The 16,809-nt window shown below is 55.0% G+C and overlaps 1 protein-coding gene across 3 annotated transcripts; it reads left to right on the top strand.

Moving 5' to 3' along the window:
• The first annotated feature begins 459 nt into the window (after positions 1-459).
• Positions 460-9,352, top strand: CHRD (chordin). 3 transcript variants are annotated; one of them, XM_058556186.1, is made up of 23 exons: positions 460-969; positions 1,203-1,306; positions 1,783-1,912; positions 2,048-2,176; positions 2,279-2,378; positions 2,503-2,590; positions 2,948-3,089; positions 3,205-3,345; positions 3,428-3,510; positions 3,587-3,734; positions 3,894-4,000; positions 4,127-4,246; positions 4,885-5,041; positions 5,383-5,603; positions 6,063-6,176; positions 6,495-6,767; positions 6,857-6,950; positions 7,068-7,124; positions 7,397-7,500; positions 7,964-8,066; positions 8,489-8,643; positions 8,791-8,890; positions 9,235-9,352. In XM_058556186.1, the coding sequence occupies exons 1-23, from the start codon at positions 822-824 to the stop codon at positions 9,288-9,290; spliced, it is 2,874 nt and encodes a 957-aa protein (XP_058412169.1). In that variant the 5' UTR covers positions 460-821; the 3' UTR covers positions 9,291-9,352. The 3 variants fall into 3 exon arrangements, with proteins under 3 accessions (XP_058412169.1, XP_058412168.1, XP_058412167.1); XM_058556185.1 differs by having other exon boundaries at positions 3,401-3,510; positions 9,238-9,352; XM_058556184.1 differs by having other exon boundaries at positions 3,401-3,510.
• The last annotated feature ends 7,457 nt before the right edge of the window (positions 9,353-16,809 follow it).

The following is a 16,809-nucleotide window of genomic DNA, read 5'->3' as shown; positions in this document are numbered from 1 at the left end:
CTGGGGAACAGCAGAATGAGGAGAGACCTCAGAGAAGAGGTAGGGACACAGGCTAGGCAGTGAGAGTGGGTGGTGTGGGGTTTGAGAGATGCTGAGAGCCCAGGGCCTTTCCTGCACATTGTCATCCCTAAAGACAAGTCTTCATCCTTCCAGCAAGAATTGAGTCCTAGCCCAGTGGCCGGCCCAGGCCTCAGGCCCAGCCTCTGCCCCTCCCTGGCCTGGGGCTCCCGTCCTGGGCCGGACACACACCTCCTGGTCCAGCCGCCCTGTGGCCGCCGGCAGCGGGGGTGCTCCAGACCCGCCTCTCCTCCCTTCTTCGCGCCCCCTGGTCCCTCCCCTCCCCCTACCCCCTTCGCTCCCCCTTCCCCTCCAGCCCCTCCCTCCTCCCCTGCCCGGTCCCAGCCCCTCCCTCCCCTCCCCCACTCGCGATCCGGGCCGCTGCTGCTGGGCCGGACCCCCCGGGCTCAGCCCGGCCCCTCGCCGAGCCGCCGCCGCCGCCCCGTTTGCTGAGGAGGAGGCCCCCAGCCGGGGCGCCGGGCGCGGGGCATAAAACGGGCCAGAGCCGGCGCCTAGGGCACTAGAGCCGCGTACGGCCCGGGTCAGCGCCCGCCCGCCCGCCCGCGCTCCTCCCGGCCGCTCCTCCCGCCCGGCCCGGCCGGCGCCGACTCCGCAGCCGCCCGACGAGCCCCTCGCCGCACTGCCCCGGCCCTGGCCCCGGCCCCCTCCAGCCGCACCGCCCCCGGCCCGGCCCTCCTCCCACCTCCCTCCTCCCTCGCGCGCTCCCTCCTCCCTCCCGCCTCCCCAGCTGTCCCGTTCGCGTCATGCCGAGCCTCCCGGCCCCGCCGGCCCCGCTGCTGCTCCTCGGGCTGCTGCTGCTCGGCTCCCGGCCGGCCCGCGGCGCCGGCCCCGAGTCCCCCACGCTGCCCATCCGGCCGGAGAAGGAGCCACTGCCCATTCGGGGAGCGGCAGGTAGGTGGGCGCCCCGCGGGAGGTGCGGGCGGGGCGTCCGGCTCGGGGCAAGTCAGCGCCCGCCCCGAGGGGGCGCCGGGCGCAGGTGGCTCGGCGCGGCGGGCGGCCTGCAGGGGTGGGCGGGGGCCGCGGGGCGCGCAGTGCTCGGGGACCCCAGGGCCCGGCCGGCAGCACCCGGGGCGGGCACACGGCAGGAGCGGGACAGCGGCCGCCAGCCAAGCCCGTCCCCGCAGGCTGCTCCTTCGGCGGGAAGGTTTACGCCTTGGACGAGACGTGGCACCCGGACCTGGGGGAGCCCTTCGGGGTGATGCGCTGCGTGCTGTGCGCCTGCGAGGCGGTGAGTGGACCCCGTGGCGGTGGCCCGGGCTCTTGAGGGTGGGGGAGCGCTCGGGTCCTGGGACGTCGGAGTGGACTCCGAGCTGCTAAGGAGAAAGAAGCTAGTCTGCAGATATTTGGGATGTTTTTCTGGCAGAGGAAGAACGGAGGAAGTGCCTCCTTCAACTCTCAGGTGTTGACTGTTATTGATCGCTTTCTATGTGTCAGGCTCTGTGCCAACTCCATTTCGTCTCTGACTTGACTCGTCTTACAACCCGGTTAGATGGATGCTATTATTATCCCCATTTTTCTGATAGGGACCCTAAGGCCCAGAGAGGTTAAGTAACTTGTCTAGAGTCACGCAGCTTGTAAGTAACAGAGCGGTCTGACTCGGTGGGACCACCCTGCCCTGGTCCCGTGACTCCCCACCCCTGGCCTTTGGGTCTCACGGATTAGCGTCTTGCGCTTACTCGGTTTTCCCGTCTTCTCTGCGAGCAGCCTCAGTGGGGTCGCCGCGCAAGGGGCCCGGGCAGGGTCAGCTGCAAGAACATCAAACCCGAGTGCCCAGCCCTGGCCTGCGGGCAGCCACGCCAGCTGCCCGGACACTGCTGCCAGACCTGCCCCCAGGGTAAGGCCCGCTCCGCGGTGAGGGAAGGCAGGCAGGGCCGATACTTGGTCCTGAGCCACACAGATGGGGCGGATGGAGCGGCCAATTGGCCCTCCCAGTGCCCAGCTGAAGCCCGTGTCCCCCACCCCGGCGCAGAGCGCAGCGGTCCCGAGAGGCAGCCGACCGGCCTGGCCTTCGAGTATCCGCGGGACCCGGAGCATCGCAGCTACAGCGACCGCGGGGAGCCGGGCGCTGAGGATAGGGCGCGTGGAGACGGCCACACCGGTAGGCGGGGGCGGGGGCTGGGAGTGGGGGGTTTGAGGTCGTGGTTGGGGCCCGGCCGCCGCAGCCAGTGACGGCACTAGGGACATCTTCCTCCCCATGCAGACTTCGTGGCGCTGCTGACAGGGCCGAGGTCGCAGGCCGTGGCACGGGCTCGAGTGTCGCTGCTGCGCTCTAGCCTGCGTTTCTCCATCTCCTACCGGCGGTGAGCAAGGGGAAGGAGGGAGGAGGGGTCAGCTGAGGGCCGAGGGGGGAGAATTGGGAGAGCCTGGAGGGGCTGCTTTTGGCCCAGGCTCAGAGTCCTGCCTCAAGGGACCCCTCATTCCCAGGCTGGACCGCCCCACCCGGATCCGCTTCTCAGATGGCACTGGCAACGTCCTGTTTGAACACCCCGCAGCCCCCACCGAAGATGGCCTGGTGAGATGATGCCATTTACGAGTGCTTATCCAGTCTGGGCACTGTGCTGAGAGCATGCTCTGCATTGCCTCCTTCCGTCCTCACAACAGCCCAGTGGGAGGAAGGCACTGACGTTATGATGCCCATTTTACAGATAAGGGAAGTGAGGCTTAGTAGCAGAATGTGGTTTGCTCAAGGTCACATAGCTAGTAAGTGGTGGAGCCAGGATTTGGACCCCAGCATCTGGTTCCAGGGCCCCTTCTTAAGCTTCCTAGGAGGGCCTGGGGGCTTCTTCTCATATTCCTTCCTCACCAGAGCTGGACCTCTCAGCTGGCCTGCGTACTGTCTGAGTAGGGCCTTCTTGTCTCTCTGCTCCAGGTCTGTGGGGTGTGGCGGGCAGTGCCTCGGTTGTCTCTGAGGCTCCTTAGGGCAGAACAGCTGCATGTGGCACTCGTGACACCCACTCACCCTTCAGGGGAGATCTGGGGGCCTCTCATCCGGCACCGGGCCCTGGCTGCAGGTGAGGGGAGCCAATGGCCCCTGGACATGAGGTTCTGAGTCTTCTCTATCCCCAGGAATAGAGTGGGCTGAGGAGAGGACTTGCTGATGGGCTCTCATGGTCCTCCCTCCCCTAGAGACCTTCAGTGCCATCCTGACTCTGGAAGGCTCCCCACAGCAGGGCATAGGGGGCATCACTCTACTCACTCTCAGTGACACAGAGGACTCCTTGCATTTTTTGCTGCTCTTCCGTGGGTTGCTGGAATCTCGGAGCGGGGGTAAGTGGGATGGGAGAAGAGCATGTGAGGAGGGTAGGGAGAACCCCTCTCTCAGTGGTGTCCACATGTACAGCTGTTGCAGGACCAGCCCAGGTTCCCTTGCGGCTCCAAATTCTACACCAGGGGCAGCTATTGCGAGAGCTCCAGGCCAATGCCTCAGTCCAGGTGAGTGAGGGTCTGGCTCTTGCTGCCGCCTGCTCTGGCCTCTTTCTGCGCCCACCATACCCTGCTCTGTCCCCAGGAGCCAGGCTTTGCTGAGGTGCTGCCCAACCTGACAGCCCAGGAGATGGACTGGCTGGTGCTGGGGGAGCTGCAGATGGTCCTGGAGAGGGCAGGTGGGCCAGAGCTGCGCATCAGTGGACACATTGCTGCCAGGCAGAGCTGCGATGGTGAGACAGGGTGGGGCCTGGCACCCTGGGCACACCCAACTGAGAGGCACAGACAAGTGCCAGGGGAGGGACCAGGGTGGGTATAGGAAGGATCCTGGGGGCTGAGGGTATGAATGGCTATGGGGCAAGCCTGCCTCTGCCTATCTTGCCCCTCTGCAGTCCTGCAAAGTGTCCTTTGTGGGGCAGATGCCCTGATCCCAGTTCAGACTGGTGCGGCCGGCTCAGCCAGCCTTACACTGCTAGGAAACGGCTCCTTGATTTACCAGGTAGGAGTCAGGGACTGCAGGAGGTGGGAGGGCAGCAGGGCAGGGTGGGGCTTGCCTGCAATGGTTCAGGACCCACGCATTCCTTCTCTGCCTCTCCAATTTGCCCACCCCAACCCTGCCCACCAGGTGCAAGTGGTAGGTACAGGCAGTGAGGTGGTGGCCATGACACTGGAGACCAAGCCTCAGCGGAGGAACCAGCACACTGTCCTGTGCCACATGGCTGGGCTCCAGCCGGGGGGACACATGGTGAGTGTTTCAGGCAGAGCCGGGCCACGGGGCCCATGCACCAGAGCTGGCAATGCAGGGCTGTGGGAAGCCAGGTTGGGAGCTGGGATGTTCAGTGTCATTCACTCACTCACAGGCTCTCTCATTGATGCATTGACTCCCTGGGCACATTTTTAATGAGCCTCAGGCTAGGGACTGGAGTACAAAGAAAATCAGATGTGGCCCCTGTCCTCTGCAAGCTCACACCAAATGGGAGGAGTTAGACGGAGATCAGCGCAGTAGATCATATAATAATAAATGTGATAGCAATGGCTGCTACTTATTGATCCTTTCTGTGTGCCACATACTGCACTGGTTGCCTTACTTATATTATTTTTGGCTCTCACAGTACCCATTTTAAAGATGACGAAGTAAAGGATCAGACAGGTTAATTAACTCCTCAAGATTGTTACATAGGTAGGAAGTGGCAGAGAAAGGACTTGAACCTGGGCCTGCAAGGTTCTTATCCAATCTTACTGGTGTGTAGAAGTGTGTATGGGTGCAGTGGGGGCACAAAACGTGGGAAGGATTCAGAATCTTGGGTTTGTGTGAAAACTCAGGAGGGGTTCATCCTGGATCCAGCAGACTGCAGCTAGGGCTCACCCTTCCCTGCCCCCCAGGCTGTGGGTGTCTGCCCTGGGCTGGGTGCCCGAGGGGCCCATATGCTGCTGCAGAATGAGCTGTTCCTGAATGTGGGCACCAAGGACTTCCCAGATGGAGAGCTGCGGGGGCATGTGGCCGCCCTGCCCTACAGTGGGCACAGCGCCCGCCATGATAGTGAGTGCCCAGGGGTCTGCCTGCCCTTTGGTATCCTCTAACCTGTGACTCAAGCGTGGGAGGGATGGTGCCAGAGGGCCAGAGCCTGGTGTGTCTTTCTTTGTGCCTAAGCTCTAGGTTGGCATCTGGAGAAGGTGGGGATGTATAGGGTGGCCCTGCCGGGAGATGCTCCCTGTTGCCATGGTGCAGGGGTCTACAACTCGCTGTTCCCCCAGGCTTGGGCCTATGGACAGGTTCTGCCAGCTCATGGAGTCCATGTTGGGGGAGATGGGGAATGCTGGGATTCAGCGGCTGCTCTAGGCCACCTTCTCATCTGTTACCTCTCCTCTGTCTGGATCCAGCACTGCCCGTCCCTCTGGCAGGAGCCCTGGTGTTGCCCCCTGTGCAGAGCCAGGCAGCAGGGCATGCCTGGCTCTCCCTGGATACCCACTGTCACCTGCACTATGAAGTGCTGCTGGCTGGGCTTGGTGGCTCAGAACAGGGGACCGTCACTGCCCACCTCCTGGGGCCTCCTGGGATGCCAGGGCCCCGGCGGCTGCTGAAGGGATTCTATGGCCCAGAGGTGAGGATGTGATGGTGGGAGATATATAAAAATATCTGCTTTTTAGCGTGAAGGGCTGTGCGGGCCTGTGGCGGGGGAAGCGGAGAGTAGGCAGCCTGGTATGGCAGAGCTGACATGGGCTTGGGAGTCAGACAGACCTGGGTATGAATCTGACTCAGCTTTTTATTATCCATTCTCCTTCCTGCGTCCTTCTCTGGTGGGATCCCGTGGTTAGGATGTAATATCCTGGACCTCCACAGGGGTAGGGGGATAGACCAAGCCCCCTGAAGTGGGACGGGTTGCCATGGACTTGGAGTCAGAAAGGACTGGCTTCTGAGCTTCACACCATCGCTAATGGGCTTTGCTACCCTGGAGACCTTATTTAACTTCCCTGGGTCTCAGTTTCTTCATCTGTGAGTTGGGAAGAGTAGGCTCAGCCCTAGAGTACCCTGTTCCATCCCTTCTCCTGTCTACTCACAGGCCCAGGGTGTGGTGAAGGACCTGGAACCTGAGCTGCTGCGGCACCTGGCACAGGGCACTGCCTCCCTGCTGATCGCCACCAAGGGGAGCCCCCAGGGGGAGCTGCGAGGGCAGGTGGGCAGGCAGTGTGGGCCGGTGGGGATGGTTCAGAGTGGAGCTGGCATTGTGTGTCCCTGTGCTAGTCACTTGCTCTCTCTGAGCCCTGGGGGTGGTATATCACGCTTTTGGGAGGATGAAGCCAGACAAAGTACAAAACAAGGCTGGCAGCAGACTGCCCTGTCCCTGTCAACTAGATGATTCCTGTGGCTCGTAGCATCCTCCTGGGGCCCAGGGGCGCCCAGGGGGCGGAGGTGTCTCAGGCTCTCTGGGTGGCTGCACTGGTGAAGACGCAAGAGGGAGCTTGGTGCTTCCTCAACCGGCCTCTCCTCCCAGGTGCACATCGCCAACCAATGTGAAGTGGGAGGCCTGCGCCTGGCGGTGGCAGGGGCCGAGGGGGTGCGGGTGCCGGGGGCTCCGGATGCATTGGCACCTGTACCACCTGGGCTGCCCGCTGTGCTGAACCCGGACGCCCCTGTGCCCGCCAAACCCGGTGGCCCCGGGCGGTCCCGAGACCCCAACATGTGCTTCTTTGAGGGGCAGCAGCGCCCCCATGGGGCTCGCTGGGCGCCTAACTACGACCCTCTCTGTTCGCTCTGCACTTGCCAGGTAGGAGGCCCCGCAAGGGCGCACTGGGGCCCAGGGTCTGGGGCAAGGAGCCTGGGCACCCCAGTCAACCCCCCCACCTCTCCCTGTAGAGACGCACCGTAATTTGTGACCCCGTGGTGTGCCCACCGCCCAGCTGCCCGAGCCCCGTGCAGGCACTGGACCAGTGCTGCCCTGTGTGCCCGGGTGAGCGCCCTGCAGGGGTGGAGAGGGTAATGGAGGGTCCGCTGGTGGAGGGTGAGGCCTCTGGGGAGGAAAGGAAGGGGATCACCCTCTGCCTTCACTATCTCCTTGGCTCCACAGAGAAACAAGGTGTCAGAGACCTGCCAGGGCTGCCGAGGAGCAGGGACCCTGGAGAGGGTGAGCTGGAAGTGTGTGTGCAAGGGCGGGGGATCCAGAGGAGCTGTTGGGTGGGACCAGGAGGGGGACAGGAGGGTGAGAGTATATGTGTGTGGGGGGAGGCTGAGGGACACAGGTTCCAAGTGACACCTGATAGGCTTCATTAGAGTTACTGGTCCACGAGTGGGTCCTGGGGTTAGACTAGTATGGGGTTGGCCTGAGGCTCAAGCTTTGGTTGTGGGCCCAGCGAATGAGCTCAGTACTAATGGCAGCTGGGCACTGTCCCCCACCAGGATGCTATTTTGATGGTGACCGGAGCTGGCGGGCAGCGGGTACCCGGTGGCACCCTGTCGTGCCCCCATTTGGCTTAATTAAGTGTGCTGTCTGCACCTGCAAGGTATGGCCGCCCAATCTTCTCTGGTGCCATAACCCAGTGGGGTCTGCAGAGATGGGGAGGGGGCTGCCAGGAGGGGACAGCCCAGCCTTGGTGAGGAGGGCTCAAGGATCAAAATATGAGAAAAGATCTTTGGGCTTTGAGAGTTGGCTCGCTGGAGGAAAAGGGCAAAGGCTGACCTGGGTGTGAATTCTGGCTGTGTTGGCTGACTAGCTCCACCTAACCCTGGGCACTTTCTGTACCTCCCTGAGCCTCACTCTCCTCTCCTATGAGCAGATACGATAGCTCCTACTTTGCAGGGCTGCAGTGAGGATTGGGTTCACGTATATAATGCACCAGCCCAGGGCCTCTGAGTAAAAGGCCGTGGATATATTACGTTTGAGGTCTGGGAAAGGAGAGGGAAGAAGCAGGAGGCGGAGGTGCTCCCCCTCCTTCCTGACATCCCTCACTCGACGGATCCCTACAGGGGGGCACTGGAGAGGTGCACTGTGAGAAGGTGCAGTGTCCCCGGCTGGCCTGTGCCCAGCCTGTCCGCGTCAACCCCACTGATTGCTGCAAACAGTGTCCAGGTGAGGGGGATAGGCACTGAGGCCTCTGGGGGCAGCTAAGGCCCTTCACTGCCTTGTCCCTGGGGGAGGGGACGCGTGGTGAGGGGATGCATGGTGAGGGCAGATGGAAGGGACTTCTCAGCTAATTCAGCATTTAGTGAGCACCGCTCTGTGCCTAGCCTGGAGCCAGGGCTCTAAACGCAGTGGAAATAATGTGCATGTACTAGTGGGCTATGATGGCTTCCAGTTCCTGCCCCATCCATCCATCCATCCATCCATCCATCCATCCATCCATCCATCCATCCATCTATCCATCCATCACATACTACTTGCCAGAAACTGCTAGATGCTGGAGATTCAAAGACAAATAAAACCTGGTGGCCCTCACAGAGCTCACATCTGCTGACCTCTTCTTCCTTCCCTCGCTCTCTCCCTGCCAACAGTGGGGACAGGGGCCCACCCCCAACTAGGGGACCCCATGCAGGCCGATGGGCCCCGGGGCTGCCGTTTTGCAGGGCAGTGGTTCCCAGAGAGCCAGAGCTGGCACCCCTCGGTGCCCCCCTTTGGGGAGATGAGCTGTATCACCTGCAGATGTGGGGTAAGTGGGGAGTGGGGTCCTGGCCTGGAGTGGGGAGACCTTCCCAGGGAGGGCAGGCTCCTGGGGGTGGACCTCCCCAAAGAGGCTGAAGGCTGCTGTGCCCCAGCACCTCTGGGGACCCTCAGGATCTGCTCTGTCCTGCACCAGGCCGGGGTGCCCCACTGTGAGAGGGATGACTGTTCACTGCCACTGTCCTGTGGCCCAGGGAAGGAGAGTCGCTGCTGCTCCCACTGCACACCCCGGCGGTGTAAGTGAGGGTCTAGGGGCAGCAGCTCCGGGCTGACTGTGGGAAGCCTGGGGTGGGAAGGAACCTGCTGTGTGCCAGGAACAGGGCCCTCTGCTTCACAAGCGCCATTCCATTCCACCCTCCCAGCAACCTTGTGGGCTTGGTATTGATTACTTTTCTTTACAAATGAGACTTCTGAAGCTCAGAGGAGTTAGGCAAGTAGACTAAGGTCACATAGCTCGTGTGTGCTGACTTGCTTAGAAAAGTTCGACCTTTATGGAACCAGAACAGAGACACTCTACTGTGCCCCCCGTGCCACCTCATTCTCTCTCTCCTCCTCCAAAATTCACTCCCTCTGTCTCCAGCAGCCCCAGAGACCAGGACAGTTCCAGAGCTGGAGAAAGAAGCAGAAGGCTCCTAGGGAGCAGCCAGAAGGCCACATGACCAAGAGGATGGGGCCTGGGCTGGGGGAAGGAGTGGTGCCGAGGACCCTGCATTCTCCTGTGGGAAACACAGTGCCTTTGGCTCCTCTTTTCTGCCTCTTCTCCCTCCCCCACTACCTCTGGGAACCACATCTCCACCAGGGGGAGGGGCAGCCACGGCAGACCAAGGCCACGTCCACTCCAATTCCTGCTCTGTCACCCTCCGGCCTCTGCCTTGGAAGCCACCTCCTTTCCTTCTGTATATAATGTCACTGGCTTGTTGGGATTTTTAATTTATCCTCACTCAGCACCAAGGGTCCCCCCACTTCACTCCTGCTGCCCGTGAGCTGAGCAGAGTCATTATTGGAGATTTTTGTATTTATTAAAACATTTTTTTTTCAGTCTTTGGGCTAAAGGTTGTTTCTTTGTGGCCAGGGACCTGAGTGGGCCCCAGTGGAGAAGGGTCTGAGAGTAGGAGGGGAGAAAGAGGAGCTCTGGCCCCAGGGCCTGCCCTCTGACCCTTGGGGAGTGGGAAGAGGCCTGAGGGGGAGCAGGATCTAGAGCCTCAAGAGCTTAGGCAACCTGAAGCAGGATTTAGAAACAAGTTTCATTTCCACTGGCCTACTCACGGCTGGCATTTTTGCTGACCCCCTGTTTGAAGTGCTTCAAAGAGAGTAACACGAGTGTCCCCACCCTCTACCTTCTTTGTCTAAAGTGAGGCAAACACTCTCGTTATTCTTTCCTGGAAACTAGTTGTGGCCTGGACCAGTTCTGGGGCAATCTGGATCAGAGTGGATTGGAATCAGCCCTGGTCCAGTTCTTGGCTGAACTTATCTTGGAACCAAATGATGTACAGAATAAGATAAGTCTGCTTGCCCCTTTCTCCCAGCTTGCCATCAGCAACTGGGCATTCCCACAGTCCTCACAGGCTCCAGGGAGATCAGAGTGTCAGAGCAGAGAGCTCTCACTACATATAGCTCACATCTACCTTTTGTATCAACAATGTGGGATACAATGAGTATGGAATTTTACGACCTAGTAGGGCAGTGGGAAAGGAAACTCATAGTCTTCTTATTTAGGGTTAGGCATGTTATGTGTGCTTAGGAGGTTATTGTCTTAGCCCATCGAAGCATCAAGTTCCAGTTCTGCTGCCTAGCTGAGTCATTGAGCCTCCGTGAGCCCCTGTTTCCTTTCTTTGAAACAGATATCCAGCTCACGAGATTTGATCAGAACATGTGAATCACGCAGCTCAGTGCCTGGCACATACTAGTTGGAAAGGCACTCTAGCTAGGTAGGATTTCTAGAACTGGTTTGAAATGAAAGGCAGGGAGAAATCTGAGGAGAGTGGCAGTGGACTTCAGTTACATGTGGCGTGATATTCTGCTGAGTGCCCGGGGGAGTGGAGAGGCAAATTGGGATGAAGGCATGATGAGGATGGGGGTAACTGGATTGGCCCAGAGTCCTGGCTGTCAGTAGGGGGATCGTGAGGGTCAAATAGGGAAGAAAAAGCAACAGAATTGGCAGGGAGCTACATGCAGAGAACTAAGTACAGCACCAGGTGTGGTGTGATGGAGGATTTGGCCCAGAAATGGAGGCGCTGACAGTATTGTCCTCCTTTGTGAGGGAGTTTAGGGGGAAGATGGGTTGAGAAGGGAAATTTTGATTCTTAACTTTAACATGAGTTTGCTACTGATGCTTACAAGACTAGAGGAAGGGTAGAGGCAGGGGCTTACCCTATGGACCCTGCCCCGCAGGCACCCAGCTGGGCTTCAGACCAGGTGGCAGTGGAGTCAGCTGAGCAAACGAATGCACGGCTAATGGATCCTGGCAGAGCACCGTTCTCCTTCGACAAAAGTCCTGGAAACACCTTTCCCATCACAGCCTACTTTCCAATCAAAGCTGGCCAGGCCCCAGGTTCTGCTGGAGCCCCAGGAGGACCGCGGAAGTCAGCCCCACGTGGCGTGTGAGGGACGTATGTCGGACATCGGAGGCCCTGACCTGCAGAGACCTCAAGAGGGCAGCCCAGCCATTCCCTTTAGGCAGCTTCACAACCTCAGAGAGCCCTTTCCCCTTCTAAAAAACAAATACAGAAAACCCTAAAACAGCAACACAACAAAACCCAAGGAGAAGCCCATTTTCCTGGGTAGAGTATTGCAGTGTCTCAAAACAACAAAAGTTGCTGGTAGATCTTAAAATTTGATCTCTAACCCTGGGTCCGTCAGGCCTTCTACTTTGCAGAGGGTTTGAGGTCCTCAGCTTCTCTAGCCAAAAGAGACGGAAGGTGATATGCAGGGGTTCTGTTTGGCTGGAGGAGAAAAGGGAGCGATTCTGATACACCTGTTTTTTGAAGAGAAAACTGTACAGCCCTCCCCTTTGCTGCTTTCTTCCTGTGAACACCTTTTATGCATTCTGCGGTGACACCCCTCTGCCATCTTTTATGTGCCACATCCAGATTTGGGTGTATCAGGTGATGAGCAGCCACTGGGAGCTGTCGCATGATGGTGCTGCTGGCATCCACTCGTTCACTTTGGGCCAAGTCACTAGAGCAGTGTCTGTGCAGGAATTTGAATGATTTAGGGACATGACTTAAGAACGATAGTTTTCAAACCTGGTCACAGATGTGTGAAGATGCCTCCAGTCAGAAGGAGAAATGGGGGCTGGGGTGAGTGGAGCAGCCGGGTTGCTTACGGGGAGCGGGGAGTCCAGGCCCCCCAACCTGACTTCCACCTCGGCCACTCCATTCTCAGAAAGCCTGCATTCCAAAGAAGAGTTGGTTGCTTTCAAAAAAGTTTCAGAACAACTGTTTTATTGCATTTCACCCTTAGTCTTTTATAAAAATAATGAGAAATAGAAAAACAAAATTGTGACACTTCTCACACAACAAAGGTCACCGAAAGGGGAGGTCTCATAAAGTAATAAAATTGGGACAAAGAGGAGTTCACCAGGCGTGCTGGAAAGGACATATTTTAGCGCATCAGGTTTTAGGTAGTCAGAGATGATGTGTGAAGGAAAAAAATGTACAGAAGATGTATGGAATATTGGAAATACATTGTTAAAGATGACAAAAGGGGAGGAATTCTTAGAGATTGTGTAATTATTATAGTGTTCTGAGAATGGAGCCACCTCTTCTAACGTTGTTTGGCTTTGATATATGTTTTCATGAACAGAGGGGGCTGCCAGAATTATTTTTGCTCATGATAAAAGTAAATTATTGTGAACAATTATGGGAATACACAAATGTGTGAGGAAGAAAGAAAAATTCACCTGCTAGAAAGAAAGAATCCCAACCCTTGGATAACCTTTAATAAAAAAAATCACTGAGTATTTTTCTAAGCTTATTTCGCTGGGTCCCTGCCCCAGCCCCACCCCCGCTCTGGGTCCTGCCCCTGCAGCACCTCTGTCCCCACTCGTGAAGTGGCTGTGCTGTCTATCCTTGACCCAGCTGAGGGGTTCATAACTTCTAGAGGGTACGATAACCTTTGGAGCTGGAGCACATCTAAACCTGCACAAATAGAGAAAGCAGGAGATGGCATTTCAGGGAAATCTGACCCTTTATATTTAAAATAGCAGGGAGGCAAAACCCCAAAATATTTGAAAAAATTCTCACCAACTCAGAAAAGCTGGCCAATTGGCATTCAGTGGTTTGATGTTCAGCAAATTGACTAGAGGCCACCAGTGGGGTCCCAGGTCCTCAGCTGATGGATGTTGGGCAGGCCTGGAGGTTGTCCCGTCCTCGTGTGGGCTGCAGAGGCTGGCCAGCGGGGCTGCAGTGTGAAAATCTCACTGAATGCCACCTAAAGAAGCAACACACAGAAAACAGGAAAAGGCTCCTGGAAATGCTGAGGAAAGGCATTAACGTGAAAGACGGGGAGCAAGAAAAGACGGTGGCGGGAGGTACCTGGTGGACTCATCCTGCAAGGGCAGACTCCAGATGTTGGAGGACAAAGGATGCCTCATTCTCCTCCAGCAGCTCCTGCAGCTGGAACCAGACCAGCCCCAGCTTGTCTTCCAGGGGAGCAGGGAGCCCCCTGCGGGGAGGCCCAGCATCTCTCCTTCTGACCCCCCAGCCCCAGGTCCCAGGAGGTCTAAATCAGATTTACTTTCAGGACTTATCCTTCACTCCCCTTGACACAAACATCACTGCACCTGCTGGCTGATGCCTGAAATTCCTCTAGTAGAGGTTTTCCTTCCACAACTGGAAGAAGAGAGTTTGAAAATGCTAATGACTGATCATTATATTGAGCCATCTGCTAAAGTATAATCTATCAGTCAACAAATGTAAATGATTATTGTCAGATCCTGTTCCTTTTTGACAAGGGGAGGGTTAGAATAAAGGTGGAGGATGGGGGACTGAACTGTGAGGAGGTAGGGGAATGGTAACTTCACAGCCAGACTTCCAGGCAGGGACATTGACAAGGGCAGGGGTATTTACCTTCAACAGCTGCACGGAGAATAGTTGCTGTGTGAGGAGGAATTTCTGTCCTGAACATCTGTGCACTTGCCCGGCTTAGCGGGAACTAGGCCACTCAGACATATGATTCACATCAACTGTGTTTTTCATGACTTTTAAGGGCTTTTTTTTTTTTTTAAAGCAAGCTGACGTCATTCTGAAGGAACATTTTTCTCATAGGCTCCTACCGAGGTATCACTTAGGTTCTGACCGAGGTACCATTGGAAATGGCACCAGGGAAGACCTTCAGAAGCATCTTTTTTTCCCTCCCCTCCTCCAGAGTTAGATGAATGAGGGGATTTCCTGACAGGGATAAAAGAAGTAGTGTTTTATTTTTGTCTGATCATAAATGTAGTGATTCTTCATTGGAAAGGTTTTGGAAAACAGAATGGTATGAAGTGAAGGAAACTTAATGTTAATTACTTAATAAAATTAAAACACCAACTCAAAAATAATTCTCATTTACCTCTGATTTTTTCCCCCAATCTTTTTTCTGAACATTGATATACCATGATTTATTTGAGCATCTCAGATGGTATTTCTAGTGAACCCTCTTTTTCAATTATAAAAATAATGTTTGCTTGAAGTAGAAAATTTGGTTTAAAGAAAAAACCCAGGAAAAATGCTTTGTTGAGAATACAAAGTTTTTTGAAGTATTTTCTTTCTTCTGCGGGTTTTGTCGAGTTTACCCTGTGTTTATTGTTTTAGATCCCTCTTTTTTTTCCACTTTGTCCTATTATCACACATCTCAAGAGCTTTTGCCGTGGATTGTCAGAGTTTTAAAGGAGACAATGCCTGTTTTTCCACATCTGGGTGAAGCCAGACACGGAGGCTGAGGGACCAGCTGATATCCCGCAGCCTGAGTGCCCTTTTGGGGGGATAAACTCGGCCCTCGGTCCAGCAGGATAATGGCAGGGCAGATCCTCGGCACCTCTGATAAAGAAGGAACGAGTTTGGACACCTACAATGAACCCCAGCGGGGAGCAGCGGGGAGCCATGAGGGAGCCAGAAAGTGGCATTCAGAGGGAGTCAGAGATGTGACGCCAGGGGAGGAGGGGCTGCTCCCCCTGAGAGCTGTTCTGGAGTTGGCCGAGCTCTCTCTACATAGCTGTGGTTACCTTAATAGTTTGCAACGTGTGTATTCATTTCGGTTGCCAAGAAGACTCAGCTGAGTGGATTTGGGCTCAGTAGATGACATTCTGAGAAGGGAGGCAGTTGAAGAGGAAGGGGGAGAGACCAGAGGAGCAAGAAAAGCCTGCTTTGCTAGTGACCCTTCTGGTTGCTTGACTTCTATCACCTCAGTTTACTTGCTTGTGAAATACTTCCCAGAAATATGGCGAGTCTTGGACTAGTAGCAGCTTAGGATAGTGGTTTGAATCCAAGGCCAGACCCTTTGTGGCACGTGACCTTGGGCAAGTCATATGACGTATCTAAGCCTCGGTTTCCTACAAAATGGTGATAATAATGGTTATCTACACGATTGTTATAAGGACTATAGAAAAGGTATGTAACATGCGTGGCATATGGTTGGCATTCAATGACGACACTGTAATCTGATCTGATGGCTGTGAGAATCATCAGGGAGGTGTAAAGTGCCATGCATGCCCAGGAAAGGTGGGGTTATTCTGGGGTAGAGGAAACTGAGTGCTCTGGCCTCCATTATGTGATGGGACAAAAATGATTACTGTGGGCGTGGCCACAGCCTTTCCACTGTCAAAGAGAGTCCTTCATAGCCAGCCTAATCCTCACTCTCCTTTCCCAGCCTTTCTTCTGGGAGTGAGGCTAGGCCAGTCTACCCAATCCAGTGGCGAGAGAGGCAGGGTGCCGGGGTGAAGGCTCTAGGGCCGGAGGTGGTGGGGGTCGAGCAGAAGTGTGCAGCAGTGTATGTGGGGTGAGAGGGAAGTGGACACGAGAGCAATGAGATCCTAAATGCTGTGGGCTGTGTTTACGGGTTTCCTTTAATATTTTTCAAGATAAGAACATAAAATGGAATTCCTTTTTTGTGGTAAAATATATATAACATAAATTTTACCATTTTAACCATTTTTAGATATACAATTCAGTGGCATTAAGTACATTCATACTGTTGTGCAACCATCACCACTATCCATTTCCGGAACTTTTTCATCATCCCAAACAGAAACTTTGTACCTGTTAAACGATAACTCCCCAGTCACCCCTAGTTCCTGGTAACCTTTTTTATACTTTCTGTTTCTATGAATTTGCCTATTCTAGGCACTTTATAGAAGTGGAATTTTACAATATTTTCCTTCTCTGTTGGACTTATTTCACTTAGCATAATGTTCTCGAGGTTCATCCATGTAGCAGCACGTATCAGAATTCCATTCGTTTTTAAGCCTGAATAATATTCTATCGTATGTACGTTCTACATTTTGTTTATCCATTCACCTGTTGATGGATATTTGGGTTGTTTCTACCTTTTGGTTATTGTGAAGAATGTTGCTATGAACATGGGCGTACAAGTACCTGTTTGAGTCCCTGCTTTCAATTCTTTGGGTATCTATCTAGAAGTAGAATTGCTGGATCATATGGTGATTCTATGTTTAACTTGGGAATTTCTCTTTACGTGCCTTTGGCTGTGCTTCTTTTTTTCTTGTTATGATTCTCAAATCCTTTCATTTATAGTGTGTCTCCCTCTTTATTCCATGCCATTGATTTGTTGGAGAAACTGGATTATTTGTCTCTACAGAATGATCCACATTCTAGATTTATTTATTGCCTCCTCATAGTGTCATTTAATTTGTTCCTCCATCCCCTATATTTCCTGTAAACTGAAAGTAAAATATAGAGTCTTGATTGGATTCTGGTTCAAGTTTTCCACAGGAGTATTTCATAGTGGTGCTCTGTATTTCCCACTGGATCACATCAGGAGGCACAGATTATACCTCTTAAGCATAATCTGCTCTGAGAATGAACCACCCGACTATCTGGGCTTATTAGGATTAGAGTTCTTGGAGTTGTATTTCATGGGAAAGGAGTGGGATCAGGAAGTAACTGTCAGTGGCTGCAGTGCTCCATCTTCAGGTTCTCTGAGGAGAGCGTCCCCT

The sequence above is a fragment of the Diceros bicornis genome, chromosome 15, assembly GCF_020826845.1.
Source record: "Diceros bicornis minor isolate mBicDic1 chromosome 15, mDicBic1.mat.cur, whole genome shotgun sequence".
Classification (NCBI taxonomy): Eukaryota; Metazoa; Chordata; class Mammalia; order Perissodactyla; family Rhinocerotidae; genus Diceros; species Diceros bicornis.
The sequence above is the reverse complement of the archived record's forward strand: the minus strand, read 5'-3'. Positions and strand labels throughout refer to the sequence as shown.